At 38.6% G+C, this 27,737-nt stretch overlaps 1 protein-coding gene across 2 annotated transcripts; it reads left to right on the top strand.

Moving 5' to 3' along the window:
- Positions 1-27,525, top strand: LOC124094806 (ankyrin repeat domain-containing protein 7-like). 2 transcript variants are annotated; one of them, XM_058580665.1, is made up of 6 exons: positions 1-1,618; positions 12,720-12,834; positions 12,992-13,165; positions 16,005-16,111; positions 18,619-18,756; positions 26,610-27,525. In XM_058580665.1, exons 1-6 carry the CDS (start codon positions 1,569-1,571, stop codon positions 26,686-26,688), a joined length of 663 nt encoding a protein of 220 aa, XP_058436648.1. In that variant the 5' UTR covers positions 1-1,568; the 3' UTR covers positions 26,689-27,525. The 2 variants fall into 2 exon arrangements, with proteins under 2 accessions (XP_058436648.1, XP_058436649.1); XM_058580666.1 differs by having other exon boundaries at positions 7-1,636.
- Positions 27,526-27,737: the final 212 nt, after the last annotated feature.

Raw genomic sequence — 27,737 nt, 5'->3', positions numbered from 1 at the left:
CCTGCCCTCAGGGGCGAGCAGTTTCACTTACCCTCAGTCGCTCCCCGTGCGAGCCACCAAATGCCGCAGTCTGGCTGGGCACAATCAGGAGCCACTTGTCAAAAGAAACTAACTTTATTTTTAGAACCACACACGCCAAACAAAACAGTCTCTCAGGAAAAACCCTCAGAGCCTCAACTGCCACCACCGGCTTTCCACAAGCCTCTCTCTCCCACACAAGCTTCTCTCCACCTCCCACAATCCTCCTGCTCTTGAGGCCGATTGGCTGGGTCACGTGGGCGGAGCCAAAAAAGTCCCCCAATGAGCAGCTCCGTGGTCTGAAAGGGCAGGGAAACAGCCCAATGAGCATCACCACAGAGGAGCCAATCAGCTAGATGTTGCTGGGACCGAGGAGCCAATCAGCTAGATGTTGCTGGGGCCGCTGTGAGCCAATCATCAGCCAGCAGCTGGAAGTTTGCTGGCAGCTGGAAGTTTGCTGGGGCCCCTTTGGCTGTGGCTCTCAACAGAATGCCCTTTTGCCCTTTTCACCACTTCCATTTAATGTAGTCCTTGAAACTCTAGCCAGAGCAATTAGATAGATGAAAGAAAGGAATTAAAGAAACACGGATAGAAAAAGAAGAACTCAAACTATCACTATTTGCCAACAACATGATTCTATACTTAGAGGATCCAAAATATTTCACAAGAAAACTTCTAGAAGTCATTCTGAATGAATTCAGTAAAGTAGAAGGATATAAAACCAACACCCATAAATCAAATGTGTTTATGTACCTCAGTCATAAATCCTCTAAAAGAGAAACTAGGAAAACTACCCCATTTACAATAGCCTCAAACAAATAAAATAAAACAAAATATTTGGGAATAAACAAAAGAGGTGAAAGACCTCTACAATAAAAACTACAGAATGCTAAATAACTAAATTAAAGAAGACCTTAGAAGATGGAAAGATCTCCCTTGTTTTTGGCTAGGCAGAATTAATATTGTCAAAATGACCATACTACCAAAAGCACTATACACATTTAATAAATTTCAATCAAAACCCCCATGACATTCCTCATATAAATAGAAAAACACAATTGTGTAAACCATCTCGAAAAATAAGAGACCAGAATAGCCAAAGCAATCCTTAGAAGAGTGAAGCAGGTGGCATCACAATACCAGAGATTCAACTATCCTACAGAGCAATAAAAGCAAAAATGGCATGGTATTGGCACCAAAATAGACATGTAGACCAGTGATACATAATAGAAGACACAGAGACAAACCCACATAAATACAGTTATCTCATACTAGAGAAAGGCACCAAAAACATAATGGAGAAAAGATAGCCTCTTCAACAAATGTTGCTGGGAAAACTGAAAATCCATATGCAGTAAAATGAAATCAAGTCATTATCTCTCACCATTCACAAAACTCAACTCAAAGTGCATCAAGGATCCAGGAATTTGACCAGAGACCCTGTGCCTAATAGAAGAAAATGTAGGCCCAAATTTTCCTCATGTCATATCAGGCCCTGAATTCCTTAACAAGATTCCTATAGCACAAGAAACACAATCAAGAATCAATAAATGGGATGGATTCAAATTAAAAAGCTGCTTCTCAGCAAAAGAAGCAATCAGTAAGAAAAACTTTTCATGTAGGTAACAAGTAAATATTATGAGATGATTTTTGTCCAACTTCTTCATTGAGCATTAGGATATGAATCTGTGGATTCAGTTATTGGGGAGTTATGAAATTTTAGAGGTATTGTATTGTCTTGTTTCCTCATGTTGTCTGTGTTGCTATGCTGAGGTCTGTGAATAAAGTTGGATACATTTCTATTCTACTATTATATGTGGATCCTTTTAGTGAACAATTATCTCTTTGGCATGTGACCTGGCCACACTTATATCTCAGTGTTAAAGCCCCAACTGAACAGGACTAAAATGTTAGGTTCACTCACCAGAATCCTCTAAGAGGAAAGAATAACCAGTAACAGTAACACCATAGAAGCAAAATATATCTCAACTAATAATGACTCCATTAATAAAATTGGAGAAGTGGGAAATAACAATATGCACCTGGCTGAAAAAATAAGATTTAGTGACAGTAAATTTAACAACATGTAGTGAAAGAAATAGAAGAAGAAAAAAGTGGTGGCAGGTAACAGAAGAAAAAATGGAAAGAAAAGAAAAAAATGATAAAGGATGAGACTTCATTAGGATATGAGTCTAAAGAGAAAAAACAAAAGAAACAAAAAGATCCCACAAATTAGAAAAAAACATGAGGGTCAAATACTGAGGGAAACCCATATACAGTAAGTGACCAAAAACCAAGAACAACAACAAGAAAACTTTGAGATTTTCCCTTGCTGATGTAATTAAAAGGAACACACTTCCATCCAGTAATTTTTTTATTTTATCCATTTAAAAAAATAAATGACAGCAGAATGCATTACAATTCTTTTTACACATATACAGCACAATTTTTCATATCTCTGGTTATATAGAAAGAATGTTGACACCAATTTGTGTTTTTATACATGTACTTTGGATAATGATGTCTATCACATTCCATCATCCTTGCTAACCCCCTGCCCCCTCCTTTTCTCTCCCACTCCTCTGACCAATCTAGAGTTCCTCTGTTCCTCCCATGTTCCCCCTACCTACCCCACTATGAATCAGCCTCCTTATATCAAAGAAAACATTTGGCATTTGTTTTTTGGGAATAAGCTAACTTCACTTGGCATTGTCTCTCCAATGCCATCCATTTACTGGCAAATGCCATGATTTTATTCTCTTTTATTGCTGAGTAAATTTCCATTGTGTATATATGCCACATTTTTTTTATCCATTCATCTAGTGAAGGGCATCTAGGTTGGCTCCACAGTTTAGCTATTGTAAATTGTGCTGCTATAAACATTGATGTGGCTGTGTCCCTGTAGTATGCTCATTTTTAAGTCCTTTGTGTATAGGCTGAAGAGAGGGATAGCTGTGTCAAATGGTGGTTCCATTTCCAGATTTCCAAGATATCTTCATACTGGCTGCACCAATTTGCAGTCCCACCAGCAATGTATGAGTGTACCTTTTTTCCCACATCCTCACCAACACTTATTGTTGTTTGTATGCATAATAGCTGCCATTATAACTGGAGTGAGATGGTATCTTAAAATAGTTTTGATTTGCATTTCTCTAATTGCTAGAAATGATGAACATTTTTTCATATATTTGTTGATTGATTGTATATCCTCTTGTGAGAAGTGTCTGTTCAGGTCCTTGGCCTATTTATTGATTGGGTTATTTTTTTGTGCTTGTTTATATACTCTAGAGATTAGTGCTCTATCTGATATGTGAGGGGTAAGAATTTGGTCTTAGGATGTAGGCTCTCTGTTCACCTCACTGATTGTTTCTTTTTCTGAGAAGAAACTTTTTAGATTGAATCCATCCCATTTATTGATTTTTAATTCTTGCATTATAAGAGTTTTATTAAGGAAGTTGGGGTCTAATCCCACATGATGAAGATTAGGGCCTACTTTTTCTTCTATTACATGCTGAGTCTCTGGTAAACTGAGACTCTGGAAAGTCTCTGGTAAATTAAATCCCTAGTTCCTTGATCCACTTTGAGTTGAGTTTTGTGCATGGTGAGGAATAGAGATTTAATTTCATTTTGTTGCATTTGTCCATCCAGGGATTCTAGTTTTAGAATCTAGTAGCTTTGGGGGGTTTCATGGAAGGAACTAGATTTACCTGTTTCTTACTAGTTGCAGCCCAAACAGGCCAAGCCTGGGAATGGTGTATATGCTCAGCTCCTCTCCTTCTTGGCCCCAAGACTGTCCTGAGGGAAAGTTGGAAGCTGCATAGGTATAGTCATGCTCAGTATTTGTTTTTGTACCCAGAGATGTGGTATGTTTCTAACAAGAGCTACCTGATAAACCCTCTACCCTGTGGACTCTGCAGACCAGACCATAGTACAGACCTCACTTCTGGAGTCCTTCAGTCAGTGAATTTAGGTTTTTTTGTGTATATGCAAGAATCCAGGTTCCATGGGGATTCTTTCTAGTGTCTCTGAGCATGGCAGAAGCAGTCTGCCTGAAGAACTTGGGCATGGGCAGTTCTGTCCACTTCATTTGACTCTAAACACAGTTCAACAGCCAGATCAAACCTCACATTCCTGGGGTACATTCCTGCCAGTCTCATTCTTGAGCCCAGTCTACAAGATGGGCAACACAATGACTGTGAAGGGATGTGGCTGCTGTGTCTTGGAGCTAATGTTTTATTGTTTTGCAGGAGTGTCTGGTCTCTCACACAATGGAATCTTTTGAAATGGACTCCCCCTCAGGGCTCTAATGGACTATGCAGGGAATTGCTTGGAACTTTCTTGGTGGAAGTGTAGACAACTTTTCCAAATGCCTCTGAGCATGGTACTGTGTTCAGGAAGGAGAATATTGCTCACATGTGTGGAGCTGCATGTAGTAAATTTTCTACGAGATCCAACCCTAGAACTCATTGTTACATAGCTCCAAGCACCACATAAATTAAAAAAAAAAGTGTCCTTGGCTTCTATCTCTGAGGTAGACCACAAGAACATCCCTCCAGCTGCTCAGAGCTCTCACAAGATCTGTGTCTGAACTTCTTTCCTAGACTCAGCTTGACTCTTGTTGGTGGGAGTCTTCTAACATAGTGAATTCATTTCACAGTTGGGTCTTGGAGATATAAAATAAAAAAGTTTGAAGCTTTTGATCTATCATGAAGAAAGCCTAAAAAAGATACCAGTTGGAGGTAGCTCCTGGGGAGGCACTGAATATACAGGTATATTTCATCCTCCCTTGACATCTCAGGTATAAACCAAGGCTCTCTTCTACTGAAACTATTTGTTAACTTTAGAAGGGTCTGCTTTTCTGTGGATCTCTGTGATTCTGCCCTTTATGCTGTCAGAGGGCAGTTTCCCATCTTCCTCCCAATCAATTTCCCCTAGTCCAACTGCAATCCATTTCTTTTATGAAGACTGTTATTAGTCTAAAAGCCAATCTCTGGATTTTATCTAGCCACTGGTTCTCCATACTCCATAATCAACTCTAGTGTTTTCCCATAGCCTCTTTATGTCTTTGTTCAGCCTCATACTAATTGATCTGATTCAAACTCAGGAGAGTTAGTAAGCCTTATGTGCTTCTTGCTAAAGTCTTTTCTTTCTTAGTATCCTTTGTTTAGTTCTTAGGTGGAAATGTTGTATACTCTGCTTCATGTATGTGTGCTGTAATGTAAAAGTCAAATATAGAAACAGTATCTTACTACTTTGTCATGTTATTAAAATAGATTTTCTGTGAATTATCAAAAGGTAGTTGCACATTTTTAAACCCTCAAAGACCTAAATGAAGCATCTGCAATAGTCCATCTCATCATGACATAAGTCAAACACTTATCACACAAGTATCTTAACATTAAAACAGTCTGTGAACAGGAAATTTTGAATCTTTAATGCTGTAGAAAGCAATTTTGATTATAAAAAATTGTTTACATTTTTTTTCAAATGTCCTATTTTTGGTGGGTGTGAAAAATATTGTTAAGTTCACTGAGGTTATTTCCTTGTGCACATATGTACATCCATGGATATGATATCAATGGATATGCTTATTCCTTCCATCCTGGTTTTAGGGTGTGGGTAGCCACATGAAGATATTAGTTCGGCTTTATGTGAAGAATACAGGTGAGGCTCTCTTTAGAAGACCTTCATTTTTCAAAACGAACTTAGTTGTCTAATTTTTAAGACTCACTGATTTCAAAATAGGGAATTTGGGAGCCTTATTAGAAAAGTGCTAGGAAATCTTTATGCAACTCATTATTGATATCAATTTTAGGAGAATAACTTTGAAAGTGTTCCAAGGCAGACTGTTGGTCATTTACCTTGTGATGCATTCCAAAGAGCAAAACAGTAAATGGACATGTGAATGTAAGAACCATATATTATAAAAAAATTGATTGGATAGAATTTTTGTCTAAAATATGTGCACTAGTATATTTAAACAGTGGAAAAATTACAACTACTAGAATATAAAACTAATGCACCAATAAAATTATGAAAAAAAGAAATTAAGTAGCTAGAGCACTTCAAGTATACATTTATTATAGAACATCAAATTTATAAATAATTGTCAAATATACAGTATCTTAATAAAATAGTTTATCAAAGTAAATTGTTTAAAAAACTTTATTTAAATAAGAAACAAACTATAAATGAAGATGTCATCAATCATGAAAAATTAAGACTAAGAAAATGTTTTTTAAAAGGAAAAAATCAGACCATTTGGCGCACTCCTCTACTCCTAACAAATCTCATCAAGGCTGAGGCAGGAGGATAGCAAGTTTGACACCAGCCTCAATGTTTTAATGAGATCCTTTCACCAAAGGAAAACTAAAAAAGATTATGTTGCTCAGTGTACAGCATACATTGGTGCAATATGGAGTACAAAGAAAAATGAAAGAAAACAGCTAGCAGAAGTGAAGAAAGGAAGGGGGGAGGGAGGAAGGGGAAAAAAGGGGAAAAGGAAGGAGAAGATACTGTTGAGGCCATATTCCAGGATGTGTGTAATCTTAGCAAGTCAGGAGGCTGAGACAATAGGATCACAAGTTGAAGGTCATACTGGGGTTGCAGCTCAGTTCTAAAGTGTCCCCAGGTTCAATTGTCAATAGTAAGTAGGTAAGTAAATAATAATGAAAACAAAAAAGATTGATAAGCTTTACATGATAAATTCCAGCCTACTTTAAACTCGGTTTTAACCAAGGTATGACCCTGTGCCTTCCCGTTGGGACCTCCCCCCAGTGCCTTTGCCCCTCAGATTGGAAGGTGGCTGCAAAGGGAGAAGGGACCTCTTCTTGGGAGGGGCTATCCCCTGGGGTAGAGGGACAGCTAGGCTCTAAAGCCTCTTTCTTTCTTGACCTATGGTGTACAGTCCTGGCCCTGAGCAGGCCTGCGACATGAATGGAGGCTCTACCTGCAATTCTGGGCTGCCTAGGCTGATAGAGTCCTGGGGCCCAGAAAGAGTACATGGCAGAAGCAGAACCCTAAGAAAGAGAGGCACCAACAGCACTCTCAGAGACTAAGGGGCTCTTGGGCCTAGTGTCCCCTGGACAGCAAGGCAAGACTGTAGAGTGCAGTAGAGCAGCCTCAGTGCTGCTGAGCGCAGGCAGTGCTGGTCTGGCCTTGCAGGAGCTCAGAAAGGTCTTCTCTGCATTGAGCTCAGTACTTTTTTTAAAATTTGATTTATTTTATTATTTTGTTTTTGGTACTGGGGGTTGAACCCAGGGTGCTTAAGCACTGAGCCACATCCCCAGGCCCTTTTAAAATATTTTGTTCGAGACAGGGTCTCCCTGAGTTGCTAAGTAGTTTGGCAACTTGCTGAGACTGGCTTTGAACTGGACATCCTCCTGCCTCAGCCTACAGAGCCACTGGTGCTCCAGCTCACCAGTTACTGATTTTTGATCTGGCACCAGGAGGCTTAAGTTTCATCCAGTTCCACCTGTGCCGAGCGGCAAGCTGTGCTTGGGGAACTCCTGGCCAGCTCTCCTTCTACAGTTATCTGCTGGGACCCTGAGGTGCGCCAGACTCTACCTCCTCTTCCAGCATCGCTGACTCTGGGACCCCACCTACACCTTCTAAGTGGGCAAAAGAGCCCGCGCTGACTGGAGCTCACGCAGTGGGTCTTGCAGGAGCGAAGTCAGTGCCGACGGTTAGACAGATCCCTTGGCACTCCTGTGCACGTGCATGCACATGCACGCGTGAGCAACAACTGTTTTTGCGGCGGTTGGCGCCCTGAGAGAAGCCGCGCCTGGACCTCAGCAGCAAAGAGGCTGAGAAGCAGCAGAGTGCAGCAACAAGCCTCCTGACAAGTTGGGGGCATCCCTGAGCAGGTTTAGGGCCTGTGCCGGGTCTGCCCCTCTATGCCTGGATCCTGCCCTATGGGGGACTTACCTCTTCCAACAGTTCTTCACACAGTAGGTGGCTCCACCCTCGCCCCTGGAGAAGGATGAACACCTTTCTGAACACCCTGGGCGCCATCCAAGTGGGAGCTAAGGTCGTGGGCTACAATCCCACAGGCCGCCTACACAAAGCTGCCAGGGATGGAGACTTGGAGGAAGTGAGGCATCTCCTTGTTCAAGGGAGCTGTCATGTCAATGACGTAGATAAGAAGAACAGGTAATAGAGTCCAAGAGGCCGGCAGCCCCTGGTGCAAAGGACCTACTGGGGGAGGTGGAGCCAATGGAGAAGAAGCCAGCATCATCCAGGCCATTCCCTGGAGGATAGGGCAGAAAGGTGGCCTTGTTTTACCTGGATGCTTGGCTTTAACAACCTCAGGGACTCCTTAGCACCTAGTACCCATAGACCTTGGGTCAGTCTGACACCCAGACCCTCTTGTTAAGCAGCTACACAAAAACAAAATTTAGCCGGTTTCCCTGGTGCGGACATATCCCCTCAGGAGGCTGGCCAGACAGCACTGCAGAGCTGCTCACTAAGGGGACAGAGCACAGTGGGCGCCAGGACCCCATTAAGGGGGCTGAGAAGTGGTGGGAGGGGCCGGCAGGGGGCGGGATCATGCTTCCTGACACATTGGGGGCATCCCAAAGCTGGGCAGTGTCTGGGCTAGGAGCTTTGCTGGGTCCACCCCTCTGTCCCTGGGTCCTGCCCTAGGGGGGACGTGCATTCTGTTCTAGCCGCCTAGGAGAAAGAGCCAGGGAAGACATGGAAGGGTCAGCGAGAAGGAGCATCTGCCTGAGGCTGGAGGCAGCTGACCTGTGTCTTCACCCAGCCTGGGCCTATGCCACCTTAGCCCTACCTCTAGCCCTAACCCTAATCCTAACCCTAACCCTAATATTATGTCTCACTAAGAAGAATCAATAAAAAAATAGAAAAAAATAAAAAGTATATTATAGTCCAGGTGGGAAAGTTCACTATATAAAAAAATCACTCATAATATAATTACACCACTATTCTTTATTGCTATATACTTATGTTTACATTTTGTCTAATCTGCAGCCTTGCAAGGGTCTTTGATGTGGGCAGATGATTCTTTGTTCTCTGTACTGATTTTAGTTTTGCAGTTGTTTTTTACATTAGTTTTCTTAGGGTTGCCACTTCTACTCCTCTTTATGTGTTTCTTGCTTCTCATATGCTTTACTTACTAGTTCATGTGTTCTCAGTGTCTCTTGACCAAACCATTTTCTTAACAAGATTATTGAGAATCCCTGTTTTTTTTTTTTTTCTGCAAGTGCTAAGTTAACTTTAATGAGTTCTGAGACAGTAGAATAGAAGTCATGCATGGGAGCATTCATATTCTCCAAAGCACATTGTAGGTTTTCAATCTTGTCACCCCTTCAGGCTGACCACACTAAGGAACATTCACTAAATGCTTTGAATGCAAATCTGCAGATTTATGCTGTCCAGGTATCATTTTCTGTAGTTATCCATCCTTGTTCTTTTGTTTATTTAGGCACAGAGATCAGAACATCTGTTCACAGCATCCAAATGGTACAGGCTCTCAGTCACCAGGGTCAAGATGACTGCAGGCAGGGTATGCACAGGCTGCACAGACTGCAAGCTGCTGCCCTAATGCCCCTTCTCTGACTTGTTCTCAGGAGACTTGGAATAGCCAGAGCCTGAACCCTGGTGTGGTGTATTTTAAAAGAAATATTCATTATTACCAAAGTCTGAGCTCTTTCTATGGTTAACAGTTTCAAATAACCAAATAAAAATGTCAGAGATTAATCATTTTTGAGTTCTACATACAATCTCTTAGGATAATGATGACACTAAGAAAGTGTTTGTAATAAAAACTTGCCCGTCTATGTACCAAATTCCCCATCAACTGTCACATATTGTTTGCCAATAGACAAAAAGGCAGATAAATGAGTGGAACAGAATAAAATAAGAAACACCCAAATATCTGAAAAAGTTTAGAATGTGCTACTGATGACATAACATATTCATAGAAAAATAATTATGTGTCAGTGAAATATGTAATAATTGTTTGTAGAAAACTAGCTGGATTTTTATGTCACAAAAATAATTCCCTGATACAATATGGATTATTAATTTTAAATAATGCAAAATGAGAAAAATGTTAGAAGAAAACACAAATCCTTCTGTATACATTTTATGTGGACAAAGTTCTTAGGAAAGAATGAACTGAAAAATAAGGCTTCCTTTTGTTCTTTCTCTCTTTTAGTTTTTAATTTTATTCCTGGGGTTTGATCCCATTACCTTGAGCTTCCTATTCGAGTGCTCTACCACTAAGCTGTATTCCAGAACACCTGAATCTTATAATTTAAATTAGGGAGAGTACTTTTTTTCAGATGCACAAGTGACCTGTGTATATAGGAAAAAGGACTTTGTGTCCCTGGTAAGAGAAGGAATTTAAGTTTAATGATAAATGAAATACAGTTTTTAGCTACAATACTTGTGAGGATGAAGAGTAGTGGTACTTATGTTGCTGCTTAAGGGTTGAGTTCCTTATGAATTCTCAAATAAATGATAGTATTGTACATGTTAATGTTTATTTCTGTACATATCAATTTCTTTATACTATCTTTAGGATATTATAAAATATGCACGACTTAATATAGCAGTGTGTTAGAAAGGACTCATAGAATTGATTGTAGTCAGAAAATGCATTGCATTCCTAGCATGGAATATAATGTGTCCATTGGAGGAGGCAAATATGTAGATGTATGTTGACCTAGGAAGATGTCTTTTTGAATATCAAATGAAAATTAAGCTTGATTGTACAGAGACACAAAAAGATTGTGGTCTCATGTTAGGCACAAATACGTACCAAATGTAGTAAAATTTATTATTTTCAGAAAGTAAAAATTTCTTCTTTCATTTAATGTTTATTTTATTTCCAATATTTGGCAATTCTTCCTTATCTTTCTGTTTGTTTCTACCTTAGTTTCATTGACAGCAGTAAATATGCTCTGTATTAATGCAGTATTTTGACATTTTCTGTGTTCTGCTTGTTTTTAACTTCCATATGGGTAACTTTGGTAAAATTCCACATTGGCTTCTGCTTTTCCTTTTTCTTAACTGTTATTTATACAATGAATATGTGTAAAATTTTAGTGAGAACTTCTTGTTAATAAAATAATCTTTGGGAGAAACAGGATATGAATCTTGTTTCTGTAGATTGCTATCTTCAGCCAACTTTTAGCCTCTTCAGAAGAGAAGGTAATCTTTTCATCTGTGCTTGTAGATGTAAGTTCCTATACATTACATGTATGTTTCATTCCATAGAGATTTATTTCATAAATGCAATTGTAGATTTGCCATTTTGTTTTAGTTACATTCTTAAGAAAGTAAAAGAAAGCAAATATAAATACTGTGAAAGTATTGCTTTAATTTATTAAACTTTTGTTTAAAAATGCTGAACTCCCCACCAGGCACCTAAGTCTGTAATCCCAGCAACATGTGAGGCTAAGGCAGAAGGATCACAAGTTCAAAGCCAGTTTCAGCAATTTAGAGAGGCCCTTAGCAACTTAGGGATACACTGTCTCAAAATAAAAAAAATAAAAAGTGATGTGGCTGTGGCACAGTGTTTAATTGCCCCTGGATTCAATTCTCAGTAGAAAATGACAAACAAACAAAAAAATATCTTACACTGAACCCCCTCAAGTATACTTTATCTGTTCTTTCATTTCATTTACTCACCATTCATATCCTGAATACCTATTATATAATTGACATATTTTACTATTTCTCAGGTCCTCCTTTCTTAAAAACTTCTTGTTTCCCTGACTGGAGATTTAAAACTGAAATAATAGAACTCAACTTGAAGTGAAGCATTTTCTCAGGCTTTTCAAAAAAAAGCACTTCTGGAGATAAAAGTTTATAAACTGCCCATTTGAAAAGTTAAGATCACATTCATACTGATACTAAGTATGGGATATATCTAATTTACTTAAGTGCTACAAATCTAAATACTGAACAAAGTGAAACATACTAATTCATTTGAATCATACATTCCTTTTGGCTTTATGTTTCTTGAAAAAAAAAAGAAGAAAACTTTGCTTTAAATTTGGTCTTTTGCTGTTTTCTTATTCAGCCCTCTTTACCTATAGTACTTTTATAACTAAAATTTATTTAAATGTCACTCATATGACTAGAACTGCCATTGACCAATTGTTTATCACCTTTCACTTAAGGTAAGCCACCATGGATTGGTGATGTTTCTTTATTTTATGTATGAAGAAACATTTTAAACATTGAAATACTTAGTCCTTAAAATAAATCTGAAAACGTATTAACAATACACAACCAAAATCAAGATTCACTGGTGTCAGAAGCAATGGTGCATACTTGTAATCCCAGTGATTTGGGAGGGAAGGTGAGGCAGAAATATTGCAAGTTCAAGATGAGCCTGGGCAACTTAGTGAGACCATAGCAGAAAATGAAAAATCAAAAGGGCTCTGGATATGGCTCAGTGTTGAGTGCCCTTCAGTTTGATCCTCAGCAGGGGGGATGGAGGGGGAAGGAAAGAAGTCAGTGGAACAGGCAGCTAGAATGAGTTGATCTTTCATTTATTTAGTAATAACAGCTAGTAAATATTATTGTTTCTTCTGAAGAAATTATTTTGAAGGGAAAGGAATTATATGCTATCTAATATTCACAATGGCATGAATAATTGTCTGTTTTAAATAATTGTCTGTCTTAAGTGGGAGCTCTATGACCTCCTAAAAAAAATCTTACTTTTGTAGGACCCCTCTACATTATGCATGTGCCTATGGCCAGGCAGAAGTGGTGGCTTTTCTAGTAAAGAACAAATGCAACATTCACCTCTGTGACAGTGACAACAACACACCTCTGATTAAGGTAGGTGTAGCAAAGTATTTCTGTGAGGGATGAACTATATTTACATACTTAGAATAAAAATTGATTAATATCATTTAAATATAATTAGTAAATCCTATGGAATGTTTGTGTTGAATTCTTGGAATTGACAATCTATTTCTTGGTACCAAACCAACAGGCCATCCAACAGCAAGAAGAAGAATGTGCAACTATTCTTCTAGAAAATGGTGCCGATGTAAATGCCCAGGATACCAATGGTGGAACTCCTCTCCACCATGCTGTCTGTACTAACAACACATCAGTTGCAGCAAAACTGCTTTTACATAAGGCAAATATTGAAGCCCAAAACAAGGTATACATCCCCCATCTTTATTTCCCAAATATTTGAAATACATTTGTTTTGACAGTGATATAAGTCAACAAATGTTGTTCATAAGCAGGGTTTTATTGATTAGAAGAGTAGAAAATGTTGGAACTTTTTTTATCTTATGGATATATTTAGTTAATATAAGTATATATAAATCAACTCCACATTTAAAATTCAGGAGAGTTGTGTGGAAATATGGAGTTCAAGCTCTCTTGAAGAACCACATGAGATCTCCTTTGAGCCCATGTTACTGGGTGCACTGTGCTCAGGGTGCCCCCTTCATACCAGGCATGGGTGTTCCCCAGTTTGTGCTGGCAACCTACAGCATTCATTCACTCAGAACCCCATACTTTGCCCTATAAAAAAGTTTTATATCTCCTGTTTTATATTATATTTTGTTTAAAATTTCATGGTTTTCATGGTAGTATCTATTTATAAGAACTGACTTATGGAATGTATTAATCTCTTTCAAATGGAATTGAATTTAAGAATTTATAAACTGATGTTTTTCAAAACTTTTACTTATATGTAAGATGCATATTTCCATTAGAATTTTTATAAGCTTCATTAGGTTGCTCATAGTTAGAGGTGGATAGCATACACATTGTGCAAGCAGTATTACATCTTTGTCTTCAGCTTTGTCTCTTAAGCATGTGGGTGCTTTAGTCTTTTATGATGCTAAAAATAATTCATGTAGATCAGTATAAAACTTTTGTTGATGCAAAAAATTTCTGAATTGCATTTTGTCTAAAATTATAAATAGCTTTAAGTAGCAATTCAAATGGAACTAGAATGAAAAAAGAAATTTGGTAATGTGGATGTGCAGTATGGTCCCAGGATTATTATTATGAATACATTTTGTATTAATTTTCTAAAGTGTAAGATTAATATCTTTGATCTTATAATAGGAGAAAACACAGGTACCAAATGAATCAAAGTTCATTTGAAGCCTCTCTTTTTTATTGAATTATTTATGTATTCTAATTTGTTGTATATGACAGCAGGATGAAATTCATTTCATATTACACATACAGAGCACATTTTTTCAAAGTCTCTGGTTGTAACCAAAGTATTTTCATACCATTAGTGTCTTCATACATGTACTTAGGGTAATGATGTCTAACTCATTCCACTGTCTTTCCTACACCCATGCCCCGTTCCTTCCTCTCCCTCCCCTTTGCCTTATCTAATGTTTCTCCATTCCTCCCATTTTTCCCCCACCATCACCATGGTGAATCAGCATCCTCATATCAAAGAAAACATTCAGCCTTTGTTTTTTGGGGCTTGGCTCACTTAGCATTATACTCTCCAACGCCAACTCATTTTTACAAATTCCATATTTTATTCTCTTTTAATACTGAATAATATTACATTGTGTATACATACCAAAGTTTCCCTATCCATTCATTTACTGAAGGACATCTGGATTGGTTCTACAATTTAGGTATTGTGAATTATGCTGCTATAAGCACTAATGTGGCTGAATCACTATAGGATACTGGTTTTATGTCCTTTGGGTATAAACCAAGGAGTGGGATAGCTGGGTCAAATGATGGTTCCATTCCAAATTTTAAAAGGAATCTCCGTACCTCTTTCCAAATTGGCTACACCAATTTGCAGTCCCTCCAACTATGTATAAGTGTGCCTTTTCCCCCACATGCTCGCCAACACTTATTGTTGCTTGTCTTCTTGATAATTGCCATTCTGACAGGAATGAGATGAAATCTTAGAGTATTTCTGATTTGCATTTCTCTAATTGCTAAAGATGGTAAACATTTTTTCATATATTTCTTGATTGAATGTATATCCTCTTCTGAGAAGTGTCTGTTCAGTTCCTTGGCCCATTTATTGATTGGGTTATTTGGGATTTTTTTTTTTTTTTTTGGTGTTGAGGTTTTTGAGTGCTTTATATATCCTAGAGATTAGTGCTGTATCTGATGTGCTTTTGGTAAAGATTTCTTCCCATTCTGTAGGCTCTATATTCACTACACTGATTGTTTCTTTTGATAACAAAATTTTTAGTTTGATTCCATCCCATTTATTGATTCTTGGTTTTAATTCTTGAGCTTATAGGAGTCTTATTAAGGAAGTTGGGGCCTAATCCAACATCATGGAGATTTGGGCCTACTTTTTTGAAGCTTCTCTTTTAATTCAAGAGAATATTTTTCTAGTGGAGTGGGAGTGTCTTATGTTGTTTTCTAGGATCTTGAACTATATAGAAGAGAGACAACAGGGTTTGTGAAGCATGGAGGTACCTCCCATGTTACTGGATACCTCTCAGAACTTGTACCCCTGTAACTTTAATACTCCATAAGTGAATGTCTGCCAGGAAAAAGTGTTGTCAATTTGGTGTTAGCAATGGTACAGATATTTCCTTAATAATGGATGCATAAGGCACAATTCTGTGGCATTTCTCTGATAGTGAATCAATGAAATTTTTTGATGAAGCTTGGTATTTCTGTAAAACTGGAAATTCTTTGGAATATTGATTGATATGACCAACTCTAGAGATAAAAGTTTAGCTCATTAATTCAATAGGATACTTAAGACCTTTTACTACTGCACTTTAGGAATGGGGTCATTGAAAAAAAAAGATACAGTCATTATCCTCAAGAAGTGTTTTGTTTTGATGGGATGTGATGGCAATCACATAATACATTGTAAGGTGAAAGAGCAGTTCATGTGGAAGTGCAGGGTGCTAGAAGGAAGAGGCTGCTCTTCATTTATTTTATATAGTATATGTTTATGTTCCTGAGGTCTAAGATTTTCAGTTCAATTGAAAAATAAGAAAAATTGTTAATAAATTGTTCTTGTTGTTTTCCAGGATGGCTGCACCCCACTTTTACTTGCCCTAAAGGAAAACAAACATCATATGGCAGAATTTTTAATTAAGGCGAAAGCAAATATATATGCGGTTGACATGAGAGGAAGGTATAGTAATTTATTCTTTAAAAACACTCACTCAGGCCAAACATTAAATTAATGGGAAGGAGAATATTAATTTATACATATTGCATTAGAGTGAAAAATATGAACACAAACCATGTTTTAGGTAGAAATAGTTGATTTTGTTGTTCACATATGTTATGGTTTGGATATGAGGTATTCCCCAAAATTCACCTGTGAGACAATGCAAGGAGGTTCAGAGGAGAAATAATTGAGTTGTGAGAGTCTTAACCCAATCAGTGAATTAATCCCCTGACAGGGATTAACTGATTAAGGGAGTGGTAACTGAAGTGTGGTAGGGTGTGGCTGGAGGAGGTAGGAATTGGGGGCATGGCTTTAGGGTATATATGTTTGTGTCTGGCAAGTGCAGACCTCTCTCTGCTTCCTGATCACCATGATGTGAGCTGCTTCCCTCTGCCATAATCTCTTGCCATGATGCTCAGTTTCACCTTGAGCCCCTGGAAATGGAGCTGTCTTCTATGGACTAAGACCTATGACACCATGAGTACTTGAATAAACATTTTCTCTTCTACAGTTGTGCTGGTTTGGTCCTTTAGTCATAGTTGTTAAAAAGCTGACTAAATCAGCATGATCATATATGACCAAAAGTTTTAAATAAGTATAGATTTTGGCATTTTTGCTTCAATAATGAATTTCTTAACCTCTGTATTGAATTTTAACTTCCATTTTTTATGCTTTTCCTTAAAATGGTATATTGAGCATAAATAGGCTTTGATAATCTTTCTTTTTCCTTTTGGATGGCTCTAAATTTGCTTTGTTTGAAGAATATTGATATTAACTTATTCCTAATTGAACATTAATTGCTGTTGCTAGATGTTGTTCATTTTCTAATATATTTTGATGCTATTCTTCCCTTTTTTCAAGGTTTTTTATTCTAATTAGTTATGCATAGCAGTAGAAAGCTCTTCAATTTATTATACACAAATGGAGCAGAATTTTCCACTTCTCTCATTATGCATGGAAGTAGGATCACACCATTCGTGCAATTGTGGATGTAATGATGTCCAAATCTTTCCACTGTCTTTCTTATGCCTTTATTCCCTCACTCCTCCCCTTTGCCCAATCCAAGGTTCCTCCAGTCATCCCATGCTTCCCCTATATGGATTAGCATCCATTTATCAGAGAAAACATTTGCCCCCACTTTTTTGAAATTGGCTTATTTTTTTAGCATAATTTTCTCCAACTCCATCCATTTACCTGTAAAAGTCATAATTTTATTCTCTTTTAATTGTAATATTATGTTGTATATATGTACCACAGTTTATTCATCCATTCATCTATTGGAGGGCATCTAAGTTGCTTCCACAGTTTAGCAATTGTGAATTGTGTTGCTATAAACATTGAAGTGGCTGTATCACTGTTTTAAGTTTGCTGTTTGAAGTCTTTAGGTTATAGACTGAGGAATGGAATAGCTGTGTCCAAACGTGGTTCCATTCCAAGTTTTCTAAGGAATGTCCATACTGCTGTCCAGATTGGTTGCACCAATTTTCACTCCCACCATCAATGTATGAGTGTGCCTTTCTTCCACATCTTTGCCAACAATTATTGTTGCTTGTCTTCTTGATAACTGCCATTTCTGACTGGAGTGAGATGAAATCGTAGATGATTCACATGCTTTTCTTTTTCTTAAATACATTTTTTTTTTAGTTGGAGATGGGCACAATAGCTTTATTTTATGCATTTTTTTCCCTGTGGTGCTGAGGATCGAACTCAGTGCCTCACATGTGCTAGGCAAATGCTCTACAACCCCAGCTCTGATGCTTTTATTTCTAATTGGCAAGGGCTGAGGGAAGAAAAAAAGCTTTACTGGCACAAACATTTCCTTTAATGAAGAAATAGGTGTGTGGTGAAGAGAAAGAAGATAAGCTTTAAATTCTCACATGACTATGTTGCATTTCTAGCTTTCCTAGTTACAAAGTGTGACACTTTGGAAACATTACTTATCACTAAATATATTTCCTGATATGAAAAAGAATGAAACATGTTTGAAGGGTTGTACTAAGATGATACATATAGCATGATTGTAATCCTTATCAAATGCTTGTTTTCATTGTTATTAACTGAAGCAATAATGACGGATTATCACCATTATTATTATTATAGAGGTTGTTTTAAGTCTGCTCACAGCCTTTGTTTGCTTGACTTTTAGCTGATTATGAGTTATAATATATCACATCAGACTGGGGAAGAAATGGAGCATTCTTCATTGAAATCTCGTTTGCTTCAGATAAATAACCTCATCTCAGTTATTGTCCATCAAGTGATTTTATGTTTATAACTTGTAATTCCCCATTGGGACAAGAGGTTTCCTCTTTGTTTTTGTCCATTTAGACTGAGAGGTGATTTGCAGAGCTGATCCCCCAAGATGCTTATGTCTGTTAAGATATGTAAAGGAAGATACTAAATTGAAAAGATACATAAAATTAGCTCTTAAAGTACCTAATAACAAAGTTGTTTCTCCATTATTTTAGAACAGCCCTCATGCTTGCAGTGAGGTATGAATCACCAGATATAATCAAGCTTCTTATTGAAGGAGGTATTGATGTCTTTGCGGAAGATGTGGATGGAGGGACTGCATTATGTTATTCTGTTGCTAGTGGCTGCAATATGTAAGTGTTTTAATTAAAGTACTAATCAACGTTAAGTGGAGGTTAAAAATAAGCACAACTATTGCATCTTATATATCATTTAAGTGTTCATAGTTCAAATATGTTAGGAATGGCAGTTACTGAGTCCCTTCATCAGCCATTAACACTGCAAAAGTCTAGTCTAATTAGCAATAATGATTAGTGCAGGACATATTACAGAACTTTTTTTCTTTTTCTGCTGGTGTTATGGTGTTGAGGATTGAATCCAGGTTCTCAAGCATGACCTCTCCCACTGAGATACACCTCCAGCCCATATCTCAGAACTTTAAAATGTTTATTCTTATAGATCTCAGCATTATCCACTTCATTCCAAGTATAATGTCTCCTATGGCAACTGTGATTTTTCTTATTAGGTATTTGCAGTTTTAAATGCTCAGTTTAGTAAAAAATCTCCTTACTTTCCTCTGGGACCTAGTTTTTCCACTATCGTTCTTTTTTTTTTTTTTTTTTTTTTTTAAAGAGAGAGAGAGAGAACTATTTATTATTTATTTTTTGGCGGACACAACATTTTTGTTTATTATGTGGTGCTGAGGATCGAACCCGGGCCGCACGCATGCCAGGCGAGCGCGCTACCGCTTGAGCCACATCCCCAGCCCCCCACTATCGTTCTTGAATCTCCCCAGAATTTGTGAATTCCTTAAGTTCAAGGAAGACAGTTCTCTTTTACCACCCAGCTGGAAGGAAAAAATGGACTTTAAAATCATTATATATTTATGTCATTTCTGTCAATTGTATTGCTGCAGTGTTGATATTAGAACTGGTTAACTTTTACTACCCAGTTGTCCTGACTGATCACTATCCCTAAGTGGAAATACCAATGTAGGTTTGAAAGTTACACTTATTTTTGAAGTTCCAATTTGCATGTGTGGTTATGCTCACTTATGATTCCCAAAGCAGCTGCATTCTGCTTTGGCATGTGAGCCATCTAGCTTTAGTCATATGTGTTGAGAGCCACAGCCGAAGGGGCCCCAGGAAACTTCCAGCTGCCGGCTGATGATTGGCTCACAGTGGCCCCAGTGTTGAGAGCCACAGCCAAAGGGGCCCCAGCAAACTTCCAGCTGCCAGCAAACTTCCAGCTGCCAGCAAACTTCCAGCTGCTGGCTGATGATTGGCTCACAGCGGCCCCAGCAACATCTAGCTGATTGGCTCCTCGGTCCCAGCAACATCTAGCTGATTGGCTCCTCTGTGGTGATGCTCATTGGGCTGTTTCCCTGCCCTTTCAGACCACGGAGCTGCTCATTGGGGGACTTTTTTGGCTCCGCCCACGTGACCCAGCCAATCGGCCTCAAGAGCAGGAGGATTGTGGGAGGTGGAGAGAAGCTTGTGTGGGAGAGAGAGGCTTGTGGAAAGCCGGTGGTGGCAGTTGAGGCTCTGAGGGTTTTTCCTGAGAGACTGTTTTGTTTGGCGTGTGTGGTTCTAAAAATAAAGTTAGTTTCTTTTGACAAGTGGCTCCTGATTGTGCCCAGCCAGACTGCGGCATTTGGTGGCTCGCACGGGGAGCGACTGAGGGTAAGTGAAACTGCTCGCCCCTGAGGGCAGGGCGAGAGGATGGGTAGCCATTTTAAGATTCCTCTTTTATTTTGCTTCACTTTTGTTTTAAGTTGCCTGTCCCTGGAGATGAGTGAGACGGAAGAAAAACCGCTCACATCTGAGGAAAAACTATTTACGTCTGAGGAACAGATAGGGAGAAAGGACGGATGCACATGTCAGGAGGATAGAAAGGCTATAATGACTTTTTGTTGTTCCCTTTTTATTTCATTCTGTCTCGGTTTTGTTTGGCGTCATCTTGTTGGGTTGTATTATAGTAGAAATATGGGATCAGAAATTAGTAAAAAACAAACTGAAAGAGTGTTAAGTAAATTGTTAGAGGAAGGAGGCATCCCAGTAAAATCAAGAGCAGTCAGGGCATACGTTGATACAATACAAAAATGTAGCCCATGGCTTTTTAAGGAGGAGTTGTTAAATATATCACAATGGAACCATCATGGTGAAGATTTAAAAAGAATAGAAAAGAAAAGCCCAGGGACTCTGCCAGTTGGCACATTGCCATTGTGGACGTTCATATCTTGTTTGCTTAGTCCAAAGCCTTCAGTTCAGACAATGGTAGAGGAAGGAGAAGGCATAATGATTCAAGTAAAAGAGAAGGTCTCTCAAGTTAGTCAGACAGAGGAAAAGATTCAAGTAAAAGAGAAGGCCTCTCAAGCTAGTCAGACAGAGGAAAAGATTCAACTAAAAGAGAAGGCCTCTCAAGCTAGTCAGACAGAGAAAGAAAGTGTAAAACAGAAAAAGCCATCAGGGGGAAAGTTACAACAGGAGACTGCTACTAACACCTTTCTATCACCAGAGGGTGTAAGTGTCCAACCAACAGCACCACCTCTACAGGAGACTGCTACTAACACCTTTCTATCACCAGAGGGCGTAAGTGTCCAACCAACAGCGCCACCTCCATATGCTGGGAGGCCCCCAACCCCCACAGTTGATAGTTGGGATCCTGAGACAAGATCTCAAATATTAACATGCCCTGTATTTGAGGCAGGAGGGCAGCGATTTTACCAAGTTTTAAATTTCAAAACAGTGAAGCAGCTAAAAGAGGCTGTAACAACCTATGGTCCTCAAGCACCCTTCACTGTAAGCATGGTCGAATCCATTAACAACTTGAACATGACGCCAGCAGATTGGGCTAATATGTGTAAAGCTGTGCTAAATGGAGGACAATACCTGTTATGGAAGGTTGCCAATGAGGAATTTTGCAAGGAGACGGCTAGGCGAAATGCAGCAGCTGGTTATCCTCAGAGAAATCTAGATATGTTGTTAGGAAAGGGACCTTATGAGGATCAGCAGCAACAAATTGCATATGATCCTGGCGTATACGCACAAATTGCTGCAGATGCAATTAAGGCATGGAAGACTTTACAAGGACATGGAGGTTTACAAGGTCAATTATCTAAGGTAATACAAGGAGCTAATGAACCTTATGCTGAATTTGTAGATAGGCTTATTCAAACAGCTACCAGAGTTTTTGGGAATACAGAACAAGCAATGCCATTACTAAAACACCTGGCTTATGAGCAAGCGAATCGTTGGTGCAGAGATATCATTAGACCATGGAAACATGAAGATTTAAACACATATATTAAATTATGTAGAGACATTAATGAACAAGAGCAAGTTGTGGCAGCTGCAGTAAAACAGGCTTTAGATGCCAGAGACATTAATGAACAAGGGCAAATTGTGGCAGCTGCAGTAAAACAGGCTTTAGATGCCAGGCCAAGAACATGCTACAATTGTGAACAAACAGGACATTTTAAAAGGAATTGCCCCATTGGAGGAGGGTTTAACAAAACTAGGTATCAAAGGAGTAGAATACCAGGTATTTGCCCACGATGCCGTAGAGGGAGACATTGGGCTAATGAATGCCGTTCTCAAACCACCATAGAGGGTACTCCATTATCAAAAAACGAACAAGGACCAGGTGTTTATCCACGATATCGTAGAGAAAGGCATCGGGCTCCATTGCCAAAAAATGGACAGGGGGGCCCAATGCTCCGGGGCCCAAAACCACAAATATACGGAGCACTCGAGGAACCCAGCAACCCCATCAGGGTAGTGCCCAGGACACACTGTCCATCAGATCCCTCATCAGACAAACCAGAGGGAGCGCAGGGTTGGACATCTGCGCCTCCGCCAGAGCAGTACTAACTCCAGAGATGGGAGTTCAAATCATTCCCACAGGGGTGAAAGGACCTCTTCCCAAAGGAACAGTAGGCTTATTATTGGGACGCAGCTCTTCTACTCTAAAAGGACTTATGATAAGTCCTGGGGTAATTGATCCCGATTATGAAGGTGAAATAAAAATTATAGCCAGTTCTCCAAAGGGTATATCAGTAATTTCACCAGGAGATAGAATAGCACAGTTACTAATAATACCCAGCCTACATGATAAATTTTCCAGTCGTACTGTAGAAAGAGGTTCCAAGGGATTAGGCTCCACAGGTGTAGATTGGGCTATGCTTTCTTTAAATTTAGATTCTCGCCCCATGCTAAAACTAAATATTCAAGGACATGAATTTAATGGGATACTGGATACAGGTGCAGACCTTAGCATCATCTCTCGTCAAGAATGGCCAAAACATTGGCCATTACAACAAGCCACTCAAACGCTTCGAGGCCTAGGAGTGGCGACTAATCCCCATAGAAGTGCAATGGTATTAGATTGGAAGGATCCTGAAGGATGTGAAGGAACTATACAGCCATATGTATTGGATCATCTTCCCGTAAATTTATGGGGACGAGATGTCCTAGATCAATTAGGTTTGACATTAACAAATAACATCAACCAAAATGCACCCACTATTATGACTAGACAAGGTTTTAGGAAAGGAAAAAGATTAGAAAAACAAGAACAAGGTATAGCAGCACCAACACAAATAGATCAAGGAACAGACAGACATAGGTTGGATTTTCAGAAAGGGCCACTGAGACAATAAAAATTACTTGGAAATCAGAAAGACCAGTATGGGTTCCTCAGTGGCCCCTGACTAAAGAAAAGATACAAGCAGCCCATGACCTGGTCAAACAACAATTAGCGGAAGGACATATACAACCTTCTGTACCTCCCCATAATACTCCCATTTTTGTCATCAAAAAGAAATCTGGTAAATGGAGATTATTGCAAGATTTAAGAGCCATTAATAATGACATGGTTATTATGGGACCTGCTCAATCAGGGATTCCTCAGTTGTCTGCTTTGCCAAAAACCTGGTATGTTTTAGTTATAGATATTAAAGATTGTTTTTTTTCAATTCCAATTCATCCTGAGGATAGTCCACGTTTTGCATTTACTATCCCTGCACTGAATCATGAAGGTCCTGATCAGAGATATGAATGGAAAGTACTCCCTCAAGGGATGGCTAACAGCCCAACTATGTGTCAAATTTATGTTAACAAAGTAATCCAGCCACTTAGAAATCAAAATCCTAAACTACAAATATTTCCCTATATGGATGATGTATTATTAGCACACAAAGATAAAAACACATTGCTAGAATGTTATGCCACACTTACAAACTTATTAAAAAATTATAATCTAGAGATAGCAATAGATAAAGTACAATTAAATTTTCCAATTAATTATTTAGGAGTTCTATTATCCTCAACCATGGTCCGTCCACCAAAAATTCAAATACGAGTAGATCAACTCAAATCACTTAATGACTTTCAAAAGTTATTAGGAGACATAAATTGGATAAGGCCTTATTTAGGTATACCAACAGGAGAGTTGGGACCTTTATTTGATATCCTAAAAGGTCCATCAGATCCAAATTCACCCCGAATGTTAACGCCTGAAGCAAGAAAGGCATTAAAAATCATTGAAACATATATGGAAAATATGCATTTGGATAGAATTGATATAAGTTTGCCTTTATTATTTATTGTACTACCAACAAAAAATATTCCTACAGGAGTATTTTGGCAAGAAGGTCCATTATTATGGATACATTTATCTTATTCCCCTAACACTATTCTTACTAGGTATCCTGAGGCTGTAGGACAATTAATACTCAAAGGAATAAAAGCAGCAAAGGGAGTGTTTGGAATTTCTCCCAATAAAATTATTACTCCATATACTATGAATCAAATTGATGAGTTAGCTAATGAGTTAAATACTTGGGCAATAATCATGTGCAAATCTAATGTTTCATTTGATAACCACTTACCATCTAATCCTTTATTGTCTTTTTGGTCATTGCATCCTGTAATTTTTCCAAAAATGACAAGAAAAACACCTATCATGAATGCTCCAAATATATTCACTGATGGGTCAAATAATGGTACTGCAGCAGTAGTTACCCCTGATCAAACTTTTACATTTTTAGTACCCAAACAATCAGCTCAAAAGGTAGAGCTTAATGCAGTTTTACAAGCTTTTGTGATGTTTAAAGATTCTGTATTTAATTTATTTTCTGATAGTCAGTATGTAGTTAATGCTATAGTATCTCTTGAAGATGCTGGTAGGATTTCCCCTTCTTCTACTGTTTTCTCTTTGCTTTCCACTATACAAAGTCTAATCTGGGACAGAAAAGATCCATTCTTTATAGGACATATCAGGGCACATACAGGATTGCCTGGAGCCCTTAGTTTGGGCAATGATTTAGCAGATAAAACTACACATGACATACATATTTTCTCTACACTAGAAGAAGCTATAAATTTTCATAAAAAGTTCCATGTCAATGCTAATACTTTACAAAAGCACTTTAAAATAACTAAGGAACAAGCTAGACAAATAATAAAACAATGTCAAAATTGTGTGACCTTTTTACCACAAGTTAATCTTGGAGTCAATCCTAGAGGATTGATACCTAACCATATTTGGCAGATGGACGTCACACACTTGCCAGAATTTGGAAAATTAAAATATTTGCATGTTACAGTTGATACTTCTTCTGGATTTTTGATGGGCTCCCTTCATGCCGGAGAAAAAACTAAAGATGTTATAGCTCATTGCTTACAAAATTTTGCCACTGTGGGTGTTCCAAAACAGTTAAAAACAGATAATGCCCCTGGTTATACTTCTACCTCTTTTAAACAATTTTGCTCAACATTTGGCATTACTCATATAACAGGAATCCCATACAATCCACAGGGACAAGGCATAGTTGAAAGAGCTCATCAAACTATTAAAATGTACTTATTAAAGCAAAAAGAAGGAATTGGGAAGGGGTATATATTCCCCAAAGATAAACTTAAAATAACGCTTTTTACTCTAAACTTTTTAAATTTGGATTCATCAGGACTTAGTGCTGCGGAAAGGCATATGTGTCCAAAAAATGTACATAAGCCCAAGGTACTTTGGAAGGATATTCTAACAGGACAATGGAAAGGTCCTGACCCAGTAATTGTCTGGAGTCGGGGGTCTGTTTGTGTGTTTCCACAGGGAGAACAGCAGCCGATTTGGATTCCAGAGAGATTAACCAAGGTCCTGACCCAGTGATTGTCTGGAGTCGGGGGTCTGTTTATGTGTTTCCACAGGGAGAACAGCAGCCGATTTGGATTCCAGAAAGATTAACTAAAGCGATTTCTACAGACCAAAAAGAAGATGATTTGGCTCAAATCCATAACAACTGATATCCAAAACTCCAGTTTGGCTATTCTTACATCTGCAACAGAACCAGGATGCTTTTTTCAATATCTATTTTATTATTGCCCTTTGCCATATCATGAAGTTCTATTTTGTTTTTTGAGCTCATACAGACCTAGGTTAATGTTTTGCTGATCAGTTCTATTTTTTGACTATAGAGTTTTTAAACATTGCAATGGAGATTTCACCTGTAAAAAGTTATAAGGCCTTTACTATAATGTTATGTGTTGTATGTATTATATTATGTGTGCACACTTGTGTTTTGTGTTATATGTTTGAATGTACGTATGTCCATATATCATATATGATGAGCGCTCATGATAAAATGGATCCAAATATTTTTTTTTTCACGTGATTTATATGGTTTAATTTAAATTGGGTAAACAACTGTTGAGGATTGTTTTAATATGTAAACAAAAAAGAAGGTTAACAGATCTGTTTGTTTACTTTCACCTTTCCTTTTCATTATATTTAATAATTCTCTTAAAGATAATGTAAATTGTTAAGAAAATTGTTTTCTTTTAGTGCCTTCTGTAATGTTACATAATTTTTTCTTTAGCCATTATTGCCAGAATTCCTATCTTCATCCCAGTGCCGGTGAAGACAATGTAAATTGTTAAGAAAATTGTTTTCTTTTAGTGTCTTCTGTAATGATACATAATTTTTTCTTTAGCCATTATTGCCAGAATTCCTATCTTCATCCCAGTGCTGGTGAAGTCAAAGATAAAACCAATCTACAGCTTCTACAATAGCCATCACTGAACTGCTTGCAGAACTTGCCTGGACACATTGTGAGCTCACCTGTATGCATTGTGAACTATCTGTTGGTACAGCGAATTGTGGTAGTGCTGGAGTATTTTTGCTGATTGTGTCACCGGTGGTACAATTTTTCAAAGGAGCCCTCAATTGGCTTAATGTCATGGCATTTTGCATCCTCCTCTACTAGTGATGGTCTAAAATTTGGGGGCCAACAGAGGTGAGGCAAAGAACCTCACCCCCCCACAGGTGCAAAGGCCTATCCACAAGTATGGCTGTATGCTGGACCGGTAGTCAGTGACGGGTATGATCCAATTGCAGTGGTACCAACCTAAGACAGGAGGCTGACGCCTAGAGGTCAGTTCATCCGATGACGGGTAAGGACCATATGTTGAATTGGACTGCCTAACAGGCAAGGTCCCTAAGCCACATGCTTGTTGTTTAAACAGAGAGGGGGAGATGTTGAGAGCCACAGCCAAAGGGGCCCCAGCAAACTTCCAGCTGCTGGCTGATGATTGGCTCACAGCGGCCCCAGCAACATCTAGCTGATTGGCTCCTCGGCCCCAGCAACATCTAGCTGATTGGCTCCTCTGCGGTGATGCTCATTGGGCTGTTTCCCTGCCCTTTCAGACCACGGAGCTGCTCATTGGGGGACTTTTTTGGCTCCGCCCACGTGACCCAGCCAATCGGCCTCAAGAGCAGGAGGATTGTGGGAGGTGGAGAGAAGCTTGTGTGGGAGAGAGAGGCTTGTGGAAAGCCGGTGGTGGCAGTTGAGGCTCTGAGGGTTTTTCCTGAGAGGCTGTTTTGTTTGGCGTGTGTAGTTCTAAAAACAAAGTTAGTTTCTTTTGACAAGTGGCTCCTGATTGTGCCCAGCCAGACTGCGGCAGGAAAAGTGGTCAACTACTTTAATACTTTACTCAAGTCAAATAACAAGAGAACTGAGGATTGATCACTAGATTTGGCAAAGTTGATTTAACAGTAATTTTGGTGGAGTACTAGTGAGGGAAGTCTGGTGGATCTAAGAGGACAGGGGTGAGGAAATAGA

Source organism: Marmota monax, unplaced genomic scaffold, assembly GCF_021218885.2.
Source record: "Marmota monax isolate L192 unplaced genomic scaffold, Marmota_monax_Labrador192_F-V1.1 WCK01_AAM20220418_F8-fsc00043, whole genome shotgun sequence".
NCBI lineage: Eukaryota > Metazoa > Chordata > Mammalia > Rodentia > Sciuridae > Marmota > Marmota monax.
This window is presented reverse-complemented; position numbering and strand designations above follow the sequence as displayed.